Source organism: Vigna umbellata, chromosome 4, assembly GCF_029865625.1.
Source record: "Vigna umbellata cultivar VRB3 chromosome 4, Vumbellata_1.0, whole genome shotgun sequence".
NCBI lineage: Eukaryota > Viridiplantae > Streptophyta > Magnoliopsida > Fabales > Fabaceae > Vigna > Vigna umbellata.
Genome location: NC_142168.1, coordinates 58,809,612 through 58,832,123, shown reverse-complemented (window position 1 = coordinate 58,832,123; position 22,512 = coordinate 58,809,612). Strand labels below are relative to the sequence as shown.

The 22,512-nt window shown below is 32.3% G+C and overlaps 2 protein-coding genes across 2 annotated transcripts; one reads left to right on the top strand and one right to left on the bottom strand.

The window, feature by feature from the left end:
* Nucleotides 1-8,104: 8,104 nt before the first annotated feature.
* Nucleotides 8,105-10,844, bottom strand: LOC148200710 (uncharacterized). The gene is made up of 3 exons (XM_088114172.1): nt 10,152-10,844; nt 8,678-9,418; nt 8,105-8,370 (listed from the first exon to the last, which is right to left on the bottom strand). Exons 1-3 carry the CDS (start codon nt 10,803-10,805, stop codon nt 8,275-8,277), a joined length of 1,491 nt encoding a protein of 496 aa, XP_087970298.1. The 5' UTR covers nt 10,806-10,844; the 3' UTR covers nt 8,105-8,274.
* Nucleotides 10,845-18,723: 7,879 nt separating this feature from the next.
* On the top strand, nt 18,724-20,427 carry LOC124833617 (GDP-mannose transporter GONST3). Its single transcript, XM_047308139.2, has 2 exons — nt 18,724-18,863; nt 18,977-20,427. The coding sequence occupies exon 2, from the start codon at nt 19,047-19,049 to the stop codon at nt 20,166-20,168; it is 1,122 nt and encodes a 373-aa protein (XP_047164095.2). The 5' UTR covers nt 18,724-18,863; nt 18,977-19,046; the 3' UTR covers nt 20,169-20,427.
* Nucleotides 20,428-22,512: the final 2,085 nt, after the last annotated feature.

The following is a 22,512-nucleotide window of genomic DNA, read 5'->3' as shown; positions in this document are numbered from 1 at the left end:
TAACAATATTGTAAATATCATCCCTGTAGCATGAAGAACAATGGTTGGGAAAATATATCAAACACGCCAAATTAACTATGAAACCAGAATTTCGATGACAAAAGCAGAATATTCCATGTTTTTTCCTACACCATTCGATTAGATGACAAAAGCAGAATCTTCCATAAATTGAGATTCTCCCTAAAAAAGAAAAGTATTGCATAATTTTTTGTATCCTTAAAATATTACACAAGTGCATTCCTACAGTGTACTAGGATAGAGGTTGAGTCTGATGTGTTATTTCAGATTGTTGAGTAGATGGAGTTTGTTCCTCGCAATGCACAGGTTCTGCTTGGGTTGCTGATGGGCAACAACTTCTGTTATGGCCATGTTCCCTACACATGCCACATCTTTTCCGCAACCCAGATTTGGTCATTCGTTAATCATCCTTCTTCATTTCCCATTGCTCTAGTCTTTGTTTCCTCTTTGGTCTTCCAAGCAATACTCTTTTGTGTGGAGGGGATACATCAGGATGTGGAGTAATGTCCCACATGTTGGCTCCATTTATGGGATATATTATTGATGAATATGTCTCCTCATATGTCGACTTCATGTAACAAGAGTGAATAAATTGTTCTCCATCAATGTTGAGGAACTTCATTGCAGCCAATGAATGACAACAGGGAATTCTAGTGATCATCCAAGTTCTGCATGTGCATGAGGAATCATCTATGTTGACTACGAACTTATCTCCACTGTTAGACATGTAACGAACTTCAAAAAGTTTGTTGGTTGATCAACTGTGGAGAAGAACACAACAATAATTATGAACCATAATACTAAATTAACATAACAGAGAAGTCATTAATAGAATTTACCAAGGAATCCAATTTTTAGTTAACTAAGATTCCTTTCTAAATCTGCATTAGATCTTGGAACAAATGGATCCAATAAATGATGATATGCTTGACCTGTTCTTGGCCCATCTTTGCATGATGTAAAGCCGTATTTCCTCCAACAAGGTAATTATGGGTTTACTTCTGGTTGTTACGAGGACACTATTGAAGGCCTCACTCATATTGTTAACTAAGGTGTCACATTTAGCTATTGAAGTGAACCTTGATCTTGACCAATACCTACAAGAAATAATAAAATAATTATTAACACATGTTCCCCATCGTTCGGCCTCTCTTTCCCACCGTTTGACCTCTCTTCCTCCACTGTCCGGCCTCTCTTCCCCGCCCTTCGGCCTGTCATTCACACCGTTTGACATCTCTTCCCCATCCTTCGCCCTCTCTTCCCCGCCCTTCGCCCTCTCTTTCCCACCGTTCGACAGCTCTTCCCCATCCTTCGCCCTCTCATCCCCCATCATTCGGCCTCTCTTCCTTCATCGTTTGGCCTGTCTTCCTCCACCCACTCACCATATCTCCCCCCTGTCTTCCTTATCCTCTCATACACACGTAGTATCCTACCAATATCATTAACAAATTGTGTTGTAGTTATGAAGACTAACCTCTGAGGAATGACAATCAAATGCTTAAAAGCATCTTCATTCAGTGCTCTGATGTTCCTCATCTCCATCTCCCAGGTTTGTGGGTGTGTGACCATAGTTGCCCTCCACATTAAACGCTTGAGGTTTTTGCCAGGGAATTTCTTCCTGAAGTTGGCATACATATGCCTTACACAAAATCTTTGCTCAACTCCAGGAAGCAATTCTTGTATTGCTGGAAGTAGATTCTACAATACAGATATACAATTAATTAATAAAGCCAACCAATACTTCAGGCCCTCAAGTTAAAATATACAAGTACAAATTAATGATGAGTATTACCTTTTGTTGGTCTGATATAAAGGTAAATGAAGAACATAGTTCAGCCCCTCCAAGGTCGTCTACCAATAGATCCAAAAACCACCTCCACAATGCCTTGTTCTCAACTTTGACAACAGCGTACGCAATAGGCAACATCTGCTCATTTCCATCTGGGCCCACAATTGTTAACAACTCACCAACGTACTTACCCTTAAAAAATGCTCCATCTAAACCGATAATTGGCCTGCATGATAGAAAACTGTCTTTACAGGCCTTTAGACATACATAAAATCTCTTGAAAAGGACTTCACCCCCCCCACATTCTCAACATTTACTTTCACTGTTGATACTGGATTTTTGGCCAACAACTCATGGGCATAATCATATAACCTTTTATATTGTTCCTTGAAAGAGCCATCAATATGCTCTATTGCTATGTTTTTTCCCTAATATCCACACTTTTAACAGTTGGAATTTCTCTAACTGTTTTCTGTAACTTCTTGCTCAACCACTTCGCATCAATTAATTTAAGGTTGAACTCCCTACTACAGGTATGGTTGTCCAACATGGTTCTCAATTGCCATGTATTAACTGCCTCCATATAACCACAGTATAACCTCCATGAGCATTTACCTTTTGCACCCACACACTTGAACATCAATCTTTTCTTATCATTCTTAACAAACTTAATATTTCTTCCATTATCCAACGCATAACACTTCATTGCATCCAAAATGTCTTGCTTTTCACCAAAATATGTCCCAACTTCCTACTTGAAGTCAACCATACTTTTTGGCATAACAAAGGTTGCAAATGTCTCATAACTCTCTACATCGTTAACATCTTCATCACTATCTGCTTCACTAAGTAACTGTTCAGATTCTCACTCTTCATCCAACAAACCTCTCTCATTCCCACCCTCTACATTAACATCAAACATGCTGTCAGAACTCCCACTGGAACATGGTCCTCCAAGGTCATTTGACACACTTTGAACTTCAACTTCCACATTTCCCTCCCAATCTGCATGCATATCATCATCTATATCGCAACCAACATTGACATCAATAAGCCCCTCCAACCAATCGCCATTTCCATCACCACTACCATTGTCAAAAGAGGAATTCCAACTTCGAATTTCCACATCTTCTTCAACTCCATTCACTTGTTCACCTTCCTCTTCACCATTTCCACCAACTTCTTCAACTCCATGCACCTTTTCCTCCATAACAGCCTCAACTTTCACTTGTCCATGGACATCACCCATCTCTTCTAACACACCACCAACTTCTTCAACTACATGGACATCTTCCTCCATACCACCCTCAACTTGCTATTCACCATCAACATCAACCCTCTCTTCAACTTTTCCTTCATCATTACCAACATATTCCAGCATATGTATGACTTTGGGTTCAGAAACAGGGTGTATCACAAACACATGCACCTCACCATTCAGCCTAGCTAAATTAACCATATGCATGGCAGCAATGTCATCACACAAAGACTCTAACTTATCATCTAGCACTGAAGCCCCTCCTACATAGTACCACAGATCTTTAAACCCATTGTATCCCAAACCTTTCACTACACTAACAACCACGAAATAACTCCAAACATCTGGGTCAAACAAAAACCTAGATGTCTCCCCCATCATTAACTAATTTCCTCGTCCATGAGGCAAAACATTATATATATATATATATATATATATATATGTGTGTGTGTGTGTGTGTGTGTGTGTGTGTGTGTGTATTTATACACCTATAATGTAATCACATGACGACAAAACATGTATTAAAACAATAAACAAAACACACTCACACACACACGAACATAAAAACAACTTTAAACATGGGGGACCACAACATCGCAATCAAAAAAGGAACACAATACAAGGACGGGGACCACCACCCAACATCGCAATGAAAAGAAGACAACATTTGACCCCTATAATCAATAATCAATACAAAACCAAACTTTTACTGACCTGACCACTCGAGATTTCCAGCGGAAAGAAGGTCCCACAACTCTGACGACCACGACAACTGCACGCTCTCTGTCAACGTCAACTACGATTAAACCCTAAATCCCGAAATTCATACCCCAATTTGTGAAAGTGATTGAACTTTCCACGAACCCTACACGAACCCCACAATGGCAGAACAAACTTCTCACAATCTCAATCCCTAATTCAAAAAATTTTATCCCAATATTTAATTCCTACTTTTCGTTTGTTTGTTTTTAAAAAAATATAAATATACACGTCAGACAGAGGTGCCCCTACTAATGTAGCCACGTCAATTAAAAACTTAGTCCAACATGCCACGTCAACCAGAGACTAACGCCATTAGGCTCAATTTAACGGCAAGGGTCGAATTGTTGCAATTTTCACAAAAATATGACCAATTGAGATGCCGAGAAAGAAAAGGACCAAATTAAGATTCTATCCAAAAATAGGGACTTCCTAATGATTAAACCTAGAATAAACAAAAGATAACGGGATTCGGAGAACAAAGAGAAGTGTAAGCCAGATTTAGAAATTTGGAAAATTAAATATTAAATTTTGAAATTTGGAAAAATTGTATATTGAAATTTAAAAGAAGTGTACCTTAAAAATTGAGACGTTGTTTAATTAAATATCGAAATGTGATGAATTGTTTAGTTGAATTTAAAAATTTGGTGATTTTTTAAATTAGATTTCAACTTTCTTGATTTCGATTTTGAAATTTGGTTAATTTCGAAATTAAGTTATTTTTGAAATTAAATTTTAAAATTTGACTTTGAATTTTAATAATTTTTAAATTAAATTTTAAAATTTGATAACTTTCTTAATTGAATTTCAAAATCTGATTAGTTTTAAAATTTGATAATTTTTTTAATTGAGTTTTTTGAATTTCGAATTTTGAAATTTGATAACTTTCTAAATCAGATTTTTAAATTTTGTCACTATATTAAACATACAAGTGAATTGAAGAAGATGATGAAGTTAAATCGAATAAAGTATTGCTGTCAAAATGGATTGTAATTCGCAAGCCAACCTGGTTTACCACAGGTTTGAGCCGAGTTGAGTTTTAAAAAAATGTAATTTTTTTATGTGGGTTAGTTTTCAACCTGGCTCACTTAGAACCCATCTCACCCGGATTGAACCCGTAGTGGGCTGGGTTGGCTCACCGATCAACCTAATTTAATTTAATTATTTATTATTTTGTGTTTCAATATTATTAGTTAGTATTTTTTTTATTATATTGTAGATGGGGATAAAAAAGGGATGTTTTAAGAAAGAAAAATATTATAGATTTATTTATTCAAGACTGTAATATTAAAAATGGACAAGTAATACAAAAATTATCAATATTAAAAATTTATTTGTTCTTCTTTTGTGTTTTTTTTTTATTGAGCTTGAATTGTATGATATTTTTTTTTATTTTGAATTGTCTTTTTGGAGTTTAGCATCATTTTAGAGTGAAATTTATTTAGATTTGAATTAAAAAAATTATAATTTAGTTTTATTTTAAAAAAATTATAATTAAGTGAGCCAGCGAGCAACCCGTTTAACCCACCAACCCATGGTGGGTCGAGTCGGGTTCGATTTTTTCAGTTCGCTAATAAGTGAGCCGGGTTTGGTTGGCTCACTAAGTGACCAACCCATGGTGGGTCAGGCCGGGTCGAGCCAGGTTACCCGTTTTGACAGCTCTAGAATAAAGCGATGAAGAGGTCTAGAAATTTCTTCTTTTCTATTTTTTGTTTCAATACTGAGTTTTCTTATTTGAAATATCGTCTCTAATCTATCTATCATATAACGTACAATCATCATAATAATAGTTAAGAAACAACACAACAACATTAAAAGTAAGCTATTAAAATAGGTATCGATAAACAATAATTAGCAACAAATTGGTTGGTAATAACTTATTTTTGTTAGTATTTTAAGGTTGTGAAAGGAATAGTTGATGAGATAGAGAAAATGTAGAGATAGTTGAATGTAGAGAAAATGTGGAGATAGTGGAACATGGAAGTAGTAGTTGGAAGAAGTATTGTAGTATTCTTTAGTTGTAGTAGATGTTGGCTTCTTTTTTCAAATGATAGTACACATGGGTATTTATAAACCCCATCTCTCTTTCATGATTATTCTAGAAAATTCTAGCTAGAACTTATGTAGAAAGTTCTAGGCTTTCTACCTATGTAGAATTTTCTTGATTTTTTCTTCCTATCTTAGGATTTTCTACAACATTCTAGAATTTATATTACATTTCAATTCTTCTATCTTAGGAGCTTCTACATTCTTCTAGAATTTGCACTACACTTTAATACTCCTCCTTAATGCAAATTCGGTAACTCCAAGCATTGTTTGCAATAGTTCAAATCTTGGTCGTGGTAATGCCTTCGTAAAAATATCTTCAATTTGGTCTTCTGTTGGGCAGTACTCGAGTAAAAAAATTTTAGTTGTCTCTTCATCTCGAATGAAGTGATATTTAATGGCTATATGTTTTGTTCTTTGATGATGGACTGGATTCTTTGTTATTACTATTGTCAATTTGTTGTCGCAATAAATAATAGTTGGTCCATCTTGTGGTTCACCCATTTCTTTAAGTATTCTTCGTAGCCATATTGCTTGACTTGTGGTTTCAGCAACTGCTACATATTCTTCTTTGTTGTTGATTGTGCCACGATTGCTTACTTCTTTGATGCCCAAGATAAAATACCTGATCCTAGTGAGAAAGCATATCTTGATGTACTCTTCATGTCGTCCATTGATCCTGCCCAATAGTTATCTGTGTAGCCAATCATCCTTGAGTTAGTCATGGTTTTGTACCATATACCAAACTCCTTTGTGCCTTATAGATATCTTAAAATTCTTTTTCCTACTCCATAATGAATCTGACTTGGCTTTTGCATGAATCTTGATAGAAGACTTGTAGCATACATAATGTCTGGTCGTGTGGCTGTGAGATACAGGATACTTTCAAATAAACTCATGTAGTGTGATGCATCTACCTCTTGTGCTCCATCATCTTTTTGTAGCTTCTCGTTTACCACCAAAGGAGTAATGACAGGTTTACAATCATTCATCTTGAACTTCTTTAGTAGAGCTTCAATATATTTCTTATGAGAGATAAATATACCTTCTTTTTGTTGTTTCACCTCTATACCAAGGAAATAGTTCATCAAGCCAAGGTCAGTCATTTCAAATGTCTTCTTTAAATTCTTTCATCATCTCCATATTATTTTCTGTATAGATAAAATCATCGACATATAAAGAGACAATGAGATAGTACTGACCTTGTGCCTTAATATATAGTGTTGGCACACTTTTGCTCCTCCTAAATCCTTGATCGATGAAGTATTTATCAATCTTGCTATACTAAGCTCGGGGAGCTTGCTTCAAGCCATATAATGCTTTTTTAAGTCTTAGTACTTTGCCTTTGTTGCCTTTGTTGAAGAAGCTATGTGGTTGTTACACATAAATCTCTTCTTCAAGCACCGCATTTAGAAAGGCTGATTTGACATCCAATTGATATATGTTCCATCCTTTTTGTGTTGCAAGAGCTATTAATACTCTAATTGTATCTAAGCGAGCAACTGAAGCAAATGTCTCATTATAGTTTATTCCTAGTTGCTGTGAGTAGCCTTTGGCGACTAATCTTGCCTTGTGTTTTGTATAGTTCCATCAGGATTAAGCTTTGTTTTATATATCCATTTCACTCCTATGATGTCTTTTCCATGAGGGCAATTTACAAGTTCCCAAGTGTTATTCTTCTCAATCATTTTAATCTCTTCTTCCATAGCCTTGACCCATACTTCTTGCTTTGATGTTTCTTCATAACAGTTAGGTTCAATCATGGCTATATTGCAAGTTTCATATAGATCTACCAAAGATCTTACTCTTCTTGGACTAGATTCAGGTGAAGAATCTTGTTGTTGTGGAGGTGGAAAAAGCGTACCTTAATTTTCTGCCTCTTCTTGAGTTTCTTTTTGAGATTGTTTCTATTCAATCTAATAGATATCGGTCAACAATAATTACAATGAATTGGACAATAATAACTTATTTTAAAATATATAAATTATACTTTAAATATATCGTTGTTAACCAAATTAAATATATTTAAATGATCAAACACATTTAAAATGAAAATTAGTTTAGAGATACGTTTAAAATTTCTTGGACACTTGAATAACCAAATGATTTACCCTTTTGAAGAAACTACCTCGTAGCATTTTTTGTTTCAAATATACAAATCAATAAAATAGTGATACTGAGTCTATTAATTAAAAAGTTGTTAGGAAAAGTTGGTAATGCATCATTGTCCGAGATGAAAAATGTTTTTTTTACTAAAGAGATTTGTAGCCAAGGGCAAAGGAGTTTATTGTTCACACCTCCATTCAATGCTCCAAAATGCAACATAAAACTGATACATTTCCATTAACATGCATGATTGCTCTATTTCTGAACTTATTAAAAACAACTGGAAGAAAAGAAAAGATCATGCTTTTGCTTGTTTCTTTGGCTTCAAGAGATAGAACAGGCCTTCCGTCAAAGCAGCTTTGGAAGTCAAAGAAGCTCCCAGCAGGTTCAGTGCCTAATCATGCATAGATAATGAAAATCATTGATTATGAGATATTAAAGGAGGAAAATTAAAAGAAAAATACTTTTTTAACAACTTTATTTTTACAAAAAGTTTTTTAGACTCGTGATTAGTTACTCGTGATTAATTCATTTCAAATATTTTTTTGAAAATAAAACAGTAATAGTATGATCTATTGTCAAAAAATTATTGCGAAAAATTGTAAACGTTTCATGTTCCAAATTAAAAACATTGAACAGAATATGAAAAACTCATTGAAATCACAAAAAGAGAATCAGTGAAAAAATGAAGTGGTAGCTACCTCTGTCTCCTCAATTCTCAGCTCATGCTGCTCCAAGTCATCCAATGGAACATTAAGCTTTTGCAGAAATGAAATACTTGAAGTTCTCACCAATGGTGTTACTTGAAGATCATTCCACACAACAAACAGTGATGGTCTTCTCACAAAGCCCAAAGCTGACTCTTTCGTGCCATCAGAAGATCTTGGATCAAAGTGTTTCATGGCCCTTGGATGTTGTATTAGGCTATGATCCTTTGATATCACTCCATTCCCAATGGCATAGCATATATGATTTTTTATCACTCCTGTGCCATACCAGTAGCAAGGAGTATGTTCTTCACAAAGTTTTGTTGGCTGCTTCTTCAAACCAAATTGAGGAGCCACCCTCAGGTTCAGTAAAGGAGTGCCTGAAGGATTTCTCAGCCATAATGGATTCAGATTCTTCACACTTTTTTGCAAGTTATTCATACTTCCCAGAGAGAAGTTTTCATCCAATAGGTTTAGAACAGATCCAACTGGTGTTGTGAGGAAGCTGAATAGATAATCCACAAAATCTCCCTCAGCTTCAGCATACAGTATTGTTTTCTTTGATTTTCTCACTGTTACCTTTAGGTTTATACTAGGATTGTGATTTATCCAGCCTTGATTTTCTGGTCTAAGTTTTGGTGAGAAAGTGCACATACCGTTTGATCCTCCGTTATCTAAGAATACATCGCTAAGAGGAGAATTGGAGATCAATGCTTGCTTTAGCAAGTCCAAAATCTTGAAAAGGACAAAAACAAACACAGGTATAAGGATAATATTCATGAAATAAGAAATTTTCATGTGTTCATCAAATAGATAACAACTTTTCATATAAAATGCATGTGAGATGATGTTGAGAGTGATGACCCTTTCAAGAGAGCATAACAGGACATGCTTGTCTAAACCTATGTTAGTTGAGTCGATCACTAAGATGATCCTTCAGTTTTGATACCACTGATAGATCTTTCAACCCAAAAAGACAATAAGTTTATAGGTCGTATTTCTCATGTAGTGGTTAACTTTCTTATCCTACTCAATATAAGACTTAGTAGTGTGTAGAGTAGTAATTTTTGACTGACAAATCAAATGATCTGAGATTGTAACAGTTTTATAATTTGTTGTGCTTAGTTTCCTACTTTATTATATCCTTTATCATTGACAAAATAAGCACCACTCGGCTTATTCATTCTGTTTATTAGCACTGATATTTGCAGATCTTCCCCCAGCACAAGTTTACTAGCTAATTAATGAACTTAAGAAAAGAATCAGATTTAACGTGCAGTCATAAAATAGAGAAATGCAAGTCCTAAAACTGATCTTATGAACTTTTTCTCACAATGTTCATCTTATACCAGTTAGTATGTTATAAATTCTAATTAACTAATACCAGTGGAAAATTCAAAATGTATTAACAAACTTTCATATGGTTGTCTACAACTACAACACCAAATGAATTCATCTGCAATGTTACCTCCTTTCTACCAACATTAAGGTACTTCTTTGTCAGCCTGTGGAAGTTTTTGTAGCCAAGTTGGAGAAGTTGATGAACAGTGTTACCAGGAGAGCTTTGTAGCACCTTTAAATCATCAAAGATCAAGTACATGGTTTGCCCCTTAACAAAAACCCCATCTCCATTATCATTTTCTTCATTAGATTCTCCATGCAGCTTCATTTCTTTGTTCATCAATTTCCCACAGTAGCAGGTAGCCTCAGCAAAAGTACTCAAGAACCAATCACCACCCTTTCTACACCTGTTGCTGCACATGAAGTACTTCATAGGCTTTGCATCATCCAAGTTCAGCTTAAGCTTCTGGCAAAGTGCCTCGCAAGGGTTGCGTGGAAAAAGCAACATTTTCTTGCAAATGTGGTTCCAGAAAACATCATCAGCAGAATTTTCCAAGCTCTGGTACAAGTTGTTTATGCAACCAATCTCTTCTACTTCATCGTACTCTTGCTTCTTTGACACAAGCCTTGTGATAGTTCCGAGTGGAAGGGTGAGAAAACTGAACAAAATGTCTATGAAGTCTCCACTTGCTTCAGCAGCAACCACACAGTTTCTTTCTTTGTCCAGCAAAAGAGTCAAAGGGAGCTTTGGTTCTTGCTTGGAAGCCATGGAAAGTAACATGAAAATCAAAGGAAGCTGTGCAGAGAGTGTGGTGATCCACTGCTATGTGATGCCTACTTAGTTATTGATGGTGTTGGGTTTCAAATTGCAATGATGAGAAGAAGGTAGCTAGGGAGAAGTTTCCTTTGTTAGCCAGCATTAAAAGGACAATTCATGTTTTTGTTGTTTTGTGATAAGATAAAAACGAAAGGACTCACTTTCTTGCATGAAAATTGAAATGGTGAGTTACACATAACTTTCTTATTTTTGTTTCGATCAACAAGTTAAATTAATGAAGTAACTGAAGTCTTGTGAATTACATTAATTTGATTAGCATTTTCAGGCATAAAAAGAAACTATGATATATTAACGACTTTTTTTTTCTAACAAATTTTTAATAATAGTCTATCACTATTTTATTGGTTTGTTTTAATTTAATTTTAAAAAAATATTTAAAACATAGACGTTATATAAAGTTGTAAAAAAATATTGTTAAAAAGACATCTTCTTAAAATAAGTGTATGGAAGTGAAGTAACTCTGATACCAGAATATGTATAAACGCACGTATGACTGTTTTTTAGTTGCTATATTTTAGCAATGTGTACCGGGTTTTAGTAGACAAAAATATTCTTATATAACATGAATTCTAAATTTTAAGGTTAAGAGTATTTTAATAATTTTCATTCTCAAAATTAAAAAAACAAAGAAACCCCCAAACCCTTACTCACCTCTCTCATTCCTCTCAACCCCTTCTCTTTCATCTTTGTCACTCCAATCTTTTCTCTGTCATCCCTACTGTAGCTCCAATTGAAAAAATCAGAAACATTTGCCGTTAAACAATCTTACAAAAAAATGATTTTATAATGAGTTTTTATTTTATAATTCACAAGCATAATGACATCAAAGGAATTGGTAATTGGCCTGGAAAAAATCAGAAACACTCGTTGTTAAACAATTTCTTACAAAAAATTACTTTATAATTGAGTTTTCATTTTATAATTTTTTCGTATATAATTTTATCTAATTTTCACAAGCATAATGACATCCGAAAGAATTGGTAATTGCCCTGAAGGGATTTTTTAGAGATGATGATTCAACATATGCAGATGATGAAATTAGAGAGGTTAGTGAAGATGGTGAAATTGAAAAGATCTTGAATGAACCTTTGCCTGAAGGTGAATATGACTCAACTCTTTACAAAGGCAAATTTTTTAAAGGCAAGTGTTTCTGATTTTTTTCAATTGGGGTTACAGTAGGATGACAGAGAAAAGGTTGGAGTGAGAGAGATGAAAGAGAAAGGATTGAGAGGAATGAGAGAGGTGAGTAAGGATTTTGGAGGGTTTCTTTTTTTTTTTGAAGTTTTGAGAATGAAAATTATTAAAATACCCTTAACCTTAAAACTTAGAATCCATGATATATAAGGGTATTTTTGTCTACTAAAATCCGATACACATTGCTAAAATGTATCAACTGAAAAACAGGCGTACGCGCGTTAGCAAACCCCATATATATATATATATATACTAAGTTATATCTTTAGCTTCTTTTTCTATGATTCATAAATTTCTATCACCTATTAAAGCTTTAGATACAAACTAAAAGTTGAATCAACATACAAATGGATGTTCTATTTGTCCTCAATTTCCAAAGAAACGAAATTAGATTGTATATTACTTTGATCAACAGTAATACAAATCATGTAATTATATTAAATACTAGATGATATTTTTTTTGTTATTTGTAATAGCCTTATATATCCAACTTGCGGCATAATTATAAGTGTACTTCACTTTGAAAAAGGCAAATGAACCATTAAAAAAATGAAAACCTGAAACCATTTTTTCAAACTTATTAATATTTCTTACGGTTTTCGTTTCTGTACAGTAATTCTTTTAATTTATGACTTTCTTTTACACTAGAAAAAAAAATGGTTTTATGCATGTTTAACTGCACGTTGACTTTTGCAAGGCACGAAGTTTGTTAGGTATACTTTAAAGTATACAAAAACCAATATATAATTTTCTCTTTCTAAGAACCAAAACTAAAAGATGTAAAATTGTAAGCAATATTATAATTGAGTTTTTCTTTAAATTATAAATTTAAAATCTCACATGATAAAACAAACTTACCGTATAAAAGTGAATGTAACTTTTTTTTACAAGTAAATCTTATCTTTTTATCAACAAGAATAAATAAAAAAATATGGACATTTTATTGTCTATTGAGCCTATTGTGCTATATTAATGTTTAGTCTTATACTAAATATGTATATGTCTTGGGCGTGAGCGAGTTGTTAGAAAATTTCATATTGACTGACGATAAGACAAATTTACAATGTATAAATATACATAAACTTTATCTTATAAACCAATTTTATAATTAAAATTCACTTTTTAAGACAATTCTCATGACAAGGAATATACTTACTAAACTTAAATTCGAGCCTTCCATCCAAAACTATTATTTATATCACCATGAATTTATCATGTTAATAATTAAAACTAAAAGAATAAAGATATTTGAATTCATAATAATAATATTTCAAAGCAATTTAGCCTTCCATATTACCACTTCATAGTAAGAGAACTCTTTAATAATATGATAATGTAATGTAAAAAAAGAATAATATACTCTACTATGGAAATGTAACCTATATAGTCAAATTGATTTAATATCATTTGATCATTATTAATTTCTCATCACACAATAATAATAAGTGTCCATGATATCTTTAATATATAATTATTCATATATAAGTCTATTGTTAAATTAAATATTTTATCAGGGTTAAATTAAAGATTTCATCAATGTTAAATTAAAGATACCACCAAATGGAAAGTGCATGTGTTCAATTCAGTCCAATCGCATCAGCACATGATCATAATAATCTTGTTGTTTCATTTAGGTTTAATTATTTTCGAGATCCATGTTTGTGCAAATTTGTCTCAAATTGGTCCTTTAGTTAAATTTTAACTCAATTAGGTCTTGTTTGTGCAAAATTGAATCAATTGAACCTTTATCGTTAATTTGTGTTGATAGGGAGAGCTGTGTGAAAGCTAAACCCAAACCCATGTGTGTTTTTTATGATGACAACAATATAAATGTTTTAATAGTTACTTGCACACATTATGCAAAGATATGGTTATATGTTTGTTTGTGCTTGAACTATTTGTTTTGCATACTTACTATGGTTATACATGAGTTTATATTTTAGGTATGCATATTCATGGTTTTGAATAATAAAACTTTTTGCACAATGCATATTTGTATGAATTAATTGATTACAGTGTTTATGTAATCAGTTAGATTCATTAAATATCAGTAAATGCTTAACTGTGACAAACTGTAAGTTTTATCCGATTACATTATATGTATAATCGATTAAAACTCGTGTCTTTCCTTATACTTGTTTACTGAGTGCAGTGATGTGTTTTCAAATGAAAAAGTTTTCATATTTGCTTAAGTGTAATACTTAACCGATTACACTATTTTCTTAATCGGTTAAATTTCGTGCACACTGAAAACTGTTTTCTTGATAAGTCTTAACAATCATAACAACCATATTTTTAATAGTTTTGACTTATAGTAATTGTGCAATCGATTACATTAAATGCGTAATCTTTTAAATGTGTTTTAATGTAATTTTGTTACAGTAGTGTTAATTGCTTAACCAATTACATTAATATTGTAATCGATTAAGATGCATCAGACTTGAGAAAACTATATATTGACGCATAACTCTTTACATTAAAAAGAACTTTGGAACTTTTTTAAGATCTGACAAAGTTAGTTGAGATCAAATTTTGCAAGGGTGTTCATTCTCCAAGAAACAAGCGTTTAGTTGGGAAGATTTAAATGATTCTTGAAGGAATTATTGTGTGCTTACGTTCGCTGATCACCATCCGTACTCTTAGGTGTTTTGAATCAGATAGGTGTTGATTTTGCAATTTGTGGATTGTGGTTTCCCGATTGCCGGTGGCCAGGAAGAGAACATGGAGTTCTGGTTTCTTGTTTTTCTTTTTTAGTTTTGAGAATGAAAATTATTTAAATACCATTGACCTTAAAACTTAGAATCCATAATATATGAGGATATTTTTGTCTACTAAAACCCGGTACACATTGCTAAAATGTACCAACTGAAAAAAGAGCGTACAAGTTAGCAAACCCCTTATATATATATATATATGTATATATATATACATATATATGTATATATATATATATATATATATATATATAGATATATATATATACATATATATATATACATATATATATATGTATATATGTATATATATATATATATATACATATATATATATATACATATATATATATATATGTGTATACATATATACATATATATGTGTATACATATATATATATATATATGTGTATACATATATATATATACATATATACATATATATATATACATATATATGTGTATATATATATATATATATATATATATATATATATGTATACATATATATATATATATATATATATATATGTGTACATATATATATATATATATATATATATATATATGGGGTTTGCTAACGCGCGTACGCTTGTTTTTCAGTTGGTACATTTTAGTAATGTGTACCGGGTTTTAGTAGACAAAAATATCCTTATATACCATGGATTCTAAGTTTTAAGGTTAAGGGTATTTTAATAATTTTCATTCTCAAAACTAAAAAAAAAAAAAAGAAACCCCCCAAACCTTATTCACCTCTCTCATTCCTCTCAACCCTTTCTCTTTCATCTTTCTCACTCCAATATTTTCTCTGTCATCCCTACTGTAGTCCCAATTGAAAAAAATCAGAAACACCCTACTGTAGCCCCAATTGAAAAAAACACTTGCCCTTAAACAATCTTACAAAAAAATGATTTTATAATGAGTTTTGATCTTATAATTTTTGTCTCATCTAATTTTATCCAATTTTCAGAAGCATAAAGGAATTGGTAATTGACCTGGAAAAAAATCAGAAATACTTGTTGTTAAACAATTTCTTACAAAAAATGATTTTATAATGAGTTTTTATTTTATAATTTTTGTCTTATATAATTTTATCTAATTTTCACAAGCATAATGACATCAGAGGAATTGGTAATTGGCCTGGAAAAAATCAGAAACACTCGTTGTTAAACAATTTCTTACAAAAATGACTTTATAATGAGTTTTCATTTTATAATTTTTGTCGTATATAATTTTATCTAATTTTCACAAGCATAATGACATTCGAAAGAATTGGTAATTGGCTTGGAGGGTTCTTTTAGAGATGATGATTCAACATATGCAGATGATGAAATTAGAGAAATTAGTGAAGATGGTGAAATTGAAGAGATCTTGAATGAACCTTTGCTTGAGGGTGAATATGTCAATGACTCAACTCTTTACAAAGGCAAATTGTTTAAAGGCAAGTGTTTCTGATTTTTTCAATTGGGGCTACAGTAGGTATGACAGAGAAAAGGTTGGACTGAGAGAGATGAAAGAGAAAGGATTGAGAGGAATGAGAGAGGTGAGTAAGGGTTTGGGGTTTTTTTTTTTTTTTTAAGTTTTGAGAATGAAAATTATTAAAATACCCTTAACCTTAAAACTTAGAATCCATGATATATAAGGGTATTTTTGTCTACTAAAATCCGGTACACATTGCTAAAATGTACCAACTGAAAAACAGGCGTACGCGCGTTAGCAAACCCATATATATATATATATATATATTGAGTTTTACAACAAGACTTTCAATTAGGATGTCTTGATCTTGGGGGCTAGTGTACATAAAGACATTGAGCACACCTTGCCCTACACCAAAAGTTTAGTATGGATCACAAATTTGTATTACAACCTTTTAGTAAGGATGCACTTAAGCAATAAGACATATTAGAGAAATATTAAGGATATTTAAACAAGTTAAGAAACTCTAAATAAGTAATCCTACGAACATTAGGTCCAATGAACATGGCCTATCCAGGTACTATATATATTCATTGTTCTCGACCTATGTTAATAGAATAATTTATTATAATCCAATGAACATGGCCTATCCAGGTACTATATATATTCATTGTTCTCGACCTATGTTAATAGAATAATTTATTATAATCTTACTATTTTATTGCTAGCAACTGACTTAAGCGTCAGAGTATTTTTACGGTCTCTCCTATCAGTCATCTCTCCCTTATTAGAAGAGATCATATTAGCATGACCAATAAAAGATACATCAATTTAAAGAATAGAAGTAAAGTTGACATTTGAACATCTAAATATACCTCGACCTAGTAAGAAGAATTGTGTATTTCTAGATACATCTCGACCTAGCAAAACAATTATTCATAAAATAAAAATAAAATTTAAATAAATTTGTTGGTCTCATAAATTTAAAAACTTTGTATATTATTATTATTATTATTATTATTATTATTATTATTATTATTATTATTATTATTATTATTATTATTATTATTATTATTATGATTATTATTATTGTTATTAAAACTAAATTTTCCGTCTTTAGAAATTTGTTAATTTTGTTTTGGACTTTGACATTTGTTAACATCATTTAAATAGTATTGTGCATTGGTAACATAACATGTTAACGAGTGAGTAAAAATTATACAAGTAATTCTTAAATTTTACTTTATTTAGAGAAAGAATATTAGTCAATCAATATAATTAAAATCGTATTATTTTTCTTTAGTTAGAGTTTGAATTCTCCCTTTCTTTTATTCTTTTTATTAACTATGAATTCAAAGAGAATAAATTAGAAAAAAAAATGTAATTTAGGAGCATCAAAATGAAACAAAAGATATAAAAAATCAAAGTCATTACAGATCAAAACAAAAATATATAAAAATCAGTCCTATCTACATCTCTAATAAATGTTAGAAATTAAATAAAAAATAAAAAATAAAAAATAAAACATTCCTTCAATATTAAAACATAAAGGTATTATTAAAAACAATACGCTACCTAATTATCACAGATAACTAAAGTAACATTAATAAATGTTAAAGAACAAAATAATAAAAAAACAATATTCAATATTATAAAATTAAAAAATAGTATTAAAAGCGATGTGTTTAAAAGGGAGAAAGAGTAACTTAAGCCATAAAATATGTTAGTGACATGTGATTTTAATATAGTAGTGTTAAAAATCTATTATTAGGTAATGTATTAAATAAAAAATAAAACATTAATTCAATATTAAAACATATAGGTATTATTAAAAACAATATGCTACCTAATTTTCTCAGACATTAATAAGTGTTAAAGAACAAAATAAAAAAATTATTCAATATTATAAAATTAAAAAATATTACTAAAAGCGATATGTTTAAAGAGATAATATGCTACCTAATTATCACATATAACTAAATTAACATTAATAAGTGTTAAAGAACAAAATAAAAAAAATTATTCGATATTATAAAATTAAAAAATATTAGTAAAAGCGATATGATTAAAAGGGGAAAGAGTAACTTAAGCCATAAAATATGTTAGTGACATGTGATTTTAATATATAAGTGTGAAAAATCTATTATTAGGTCATGTATTGAATAAAAAAAACATTCATTCAATATTAAAACATATAAAGGTAATATTAAAAACAATATACGACCTAATTATCACAGATAACTAAAGTAACATTAATAAAAATGTTAAAGAACAAATAAAAAAAATTATTCAATATTATAAAATTAAAAAATATTATTAAAAGCGATTTGCTTAAAAGGGAGAAAAGTAACTTAAGTCCTAAAACATGTTAGTGACATGTGATTTTAATATAGTAGTGTAAAAAATCTATTATTTTCTTCTAATATAATATGATAATAACAATACCATTTTAATATTTACTACAAATAATTTTAAAATAACTATAAAAAGTACAAGTTGTGAAAAATTTAATAACCCTTAGACGTAACGGCACGGGTAATTTATTGCTTTTAATTAATAATAAATTTAGGAGAAGAAATCCAGGAATGAATGAAGTGAAGAGGAAAAGATTAAAAGGAAACACAAGAAGAAGTAGAAAAGAAGGGGGTTTTGTGGTGTGCGTGATTCCATTCTGGTAAGCCCCTTTCTGACTTTCTTCGATCCTTTGCTGCAATTTGCAATGCATCACATCGTGCCCTTTGATTCCATTCACTATTCGCATTATACTCTGGCTCACACTTAGAACAGATTTCATTTTCAGGCATAAATTTGTGTTGAATGTTAGCATCAATAACGCGTGATTTTGGAGTCTGTTCAGATGTCTAAAGCAACTGACGTGGAAAACCCTAGTGATAATCCCACTGTTCAAAAGGGTGTGGATGTGAATGTGAATTCGAGTAATGGTGAGGGAAATTGGTACACTGCATTGGTGCATCAAATTTCAGTGTATGGTGTTGCTGCTGGGTATTGCTTATCTGCTTCTTTGCTTTCCATAATCAACAAATGGGCAGTGATGAAATTCCCCTACCCGGGTGCCCTGACCGCCCTGCAGTACTTCACCAGCGCCGCCGGGGTCTTCCTCTGCGGCCGGATGAAGCTCCTGGAGCATGACCCCCTTGAGCTTTTCACAATGTGGCGGTTTTTGCCGGCGGCAATAATATTTTACTTGTCGCTTTTCACCAATAGTGAGTTGCTCCTCCATGCCAATGTTGACACATTCATAGTGTTCCGATCCGTTGTGCCTTTGTTTGTTGCGGTAGGGGAGACGCTGTTCCTGCACCAGCCGTGGCCGTCCGGGAAGACGTGGGCCTCCCTGGCCACCATCTTTGCCGGCAGTGTGCTCTATGTGGTCACAGATTATCAGTTTACTTTCATGGCTTACACCTGGGCATTGGCCTACTTGGTTAGCATGACCATAGATTTTGTTTACATAAAGCATGTGGTTATGACCATTGGCTTGAACACGTGGGGCCTTGTGCTGTACAATAATCTTGAGGCTCTTCTGCTTTTTCCCCTGGAGCTGCTGATTATGGGTGAGCTAAAGAAGATTAAGCATGAGATCCAAGAACAGTCTGATTGGCACACATTCCAAGTCATTTTGCCAGTGGGATTGTCGTGTCTGTTTGGTCTGGCAATCTCTTTCTTTGGATTTTCTTGTCGCAGGGCAATTTCTGCCACAGGTTTTACTGTCCTTGGTATAGTGAACAAGTTGTTAACGGTTATTATCAATTTGGTAATATGGGACAAGCATTCCTCATGGGTGGGTACAGTGGGTCTTCTGATTTGTATGCTGGGTGGGATTCTGTATCAGCAATCAGCAAGCAAGCCGAAGGCTGCAAAACAGGCGAGTGAACAGGAAAATGAAGAGGAGCAACAGAAATTGCTTGAGATGAAAGTCAATTCAGAGACCAACGTAAAAAGTAATGAAGTTAGTAAATAAAGGGAGGAAAGCTGAAATTATTTTCACGTAGGACGATTTCATATTTCCTTTCAAGTGTATGTTTGTTTACAGGTATTTGGTATAAATTATGCTCTCTTTTTTTGTAACTGCCAATTCATGATTCTTTACTACGCTGTCTCCTTGAATGGCAAGCTCATTGGCATCCTCGTATGTAGGGTTTTATTTACTTTAGTGGCTGTCATGTAAAATCTATTATTTATGTACTTGATAGATAAAAGGTTATTCAATTTGTTTCAAATCTCAGTTTCTTTTTTCGTGCTCTTGATGCTTCAAATTCAGACTGTTATCAATCATGCTTTCTCTGTTCTTATCATGGATATGGCGATTACAGTTGACTGTATTTATATAATCCCCATAATTGTAAGTTTATTTGATAGACATCTGATGATTGGCCTGGCCAGCTTAAGCACATTGTCATTATGTCTTAGTCCGACTTAGTTTCTAATACACATCAATAAGGTAGTTGTATCAATGCAATAATTACAACCGAAGCTACTCCTAGATTATCCTTGCAGCTATGAGAACAAACGGTCTGTCTTTGTAAGAGAAAATAACACTGATAAATGTTGTCTTTTCAACCTGGTTTCTCTTGCCCTAGAGCTCGCAACTCCATGCTTACCTCCAGTTTAACAGTAAGATTTTTGCCCCCAGTGGGTTCGTTTGTATTGTTTTCTCACTTTAATTCTGCTAAGGTTATTGCTGAAGATGGATTCATGTTTGTTGAAATTAATTGCTTACTATGAGAATACTTTTAAAAGGGGTTTCCTCAATCTTGTACCAAATGCCAATACCATTGGGATCCTCATATTAAAGTTTGGTGTTGTTCACTTGACAGATAGCGGTAGCTTCTCTAATGTAGTTACCTGTGAAATAATTTTAAACTAAAGATGTGTTTGTTTTGATTAATGCACTTAGTAAGAAAACCCAATGATGGATTAAAATGCTACTACATGAGAAAAATATAAAGGAATAGATAATGAATTTTAGAGTTTAATCACTCCTTTCGTATGTTCTCATATTTATATTGATAGATTTCTGATACAATGACTATAGGGAAGAGCGAAGATCAAACTAGAGTCTTACGTACATAGTTAGGTATAACTCATATAGAAGTTTCCCAATACAGATACTTCCTACCTATATTTAATACCTATTCTAACACTACTCAAGTAGATTAGTTAGGCTATATGCACTTCATATTAATTGTTGTTAAATGGAGGTCATGGTGCTGTAGCATAGTGGAATTCCTGCAAAACCCAACTTTTAGCAATGGAATTTTAAATTTATGGTAGAATCCATTTTTATTCAAATGGGGTTATGGATCTCTTGTTCTTTTGGAGTTATTTTTAAAAATTTAGCTATAAGCCGATATTATGTTATTTTTTAATCTTAGTAATGCTAATTCTTTTTCCAATCTAAAAGGTCAACTGATAGATCCTTTGGTAGGCATTCAATCCAGTTCTTAAACCATTATAACTTTAGTACTTTACATCTGAGTAGTTGTAGAACCTGGAAGAATGAAAAGAAAGTGAGGACAGTGTACACCCAGATGAACAGGGAAAGGTAAAACAGTTGGAAATTGGAATAGTTATAGTTGATCGGGAAGGAGTTGTTAGGTTGGTTGTTGGGCAGATGAAGTTGTAAACAATGGGGGATTGTATCTAAATAATTGGAGACTAGAGTGAGTAGAGAACTAGAATATTAGAAAGTAGATTTTATCATTAACTCAACCTTACAAAACATGTAAAGTTTGCACTTATGTATTCTATTTTAGTCATATTTCTAGAGGAAGTAAGATTTCAAACATTTTTATTTAAAACCTGGGATTAGAAAGTTGTGGGTGCCAAAATAGGCCTGCAATCAAGAAACTAGATAGACTCTGTTTTGGTCATATATCTGTGAGACGTGGGATCTTTAACACAACTTTTCAATTGAGAATGGTTTGTCAGATAGTGGATGATATAAGATATGATGATAAGTCCAAAATCTCACTAGAATAGATAAGTATACCAAAGTAAAAAGTGAACTTTAAACGGAACCTCACAAAATCAAGTATCGGGAGGTTTAAACTCTCTTATATATTCTATTTTAGTCATATCCTTTGCTGATAGATCTCCAACTCAAACATTTAGAGTGGAGTTTGGGAGCTATGCAAGTGATTCGTTTGTCATATGGTAACCTTTGTTTAAAGGAAAACTATTGGAAGGAGAATTCTTACCTTTAATCTGCGCTGGGTTTCAGTAAACCTTTACAGAATTGTGCTTTCTCCTTACTCTGTCAGCATGCTCTCTCTCTAAGATCTAGGAATTGTGTTTGTTATAAC

Bases quoted from the DNA above. Each gene is read 5' to 3' on its own strand.
- LOC124833617 (XM_047308139.2), top strand. From the start codon at position 19,047: ATGTCTAAAGCAACTGACGTGGAAAACCCTAGTGATAATCCCACTGTT.
- LOC148200710 (XM_088114172.1), bottom strand. From the start codon at position 10,805: ATGTTACTTTCCATGGCTTCCAAGCAAGAACCAAAGCTCCCTTTGACT. The intron at 9,419-10,151 runs GTAACATTGCAG...GTCCTTTTCAAG, and splicing joins TTAATGTTGGTAGAAAGGAG to ATTTTGGACTTGCTAAAGCA. The intron at 8,371-8,677 runs GTAGCTACCACT...ATGCATGATTAG, and splicing joins TGAGAATTGAGGAGACAGAG to GCACTGAACCTGCTGGGAGC.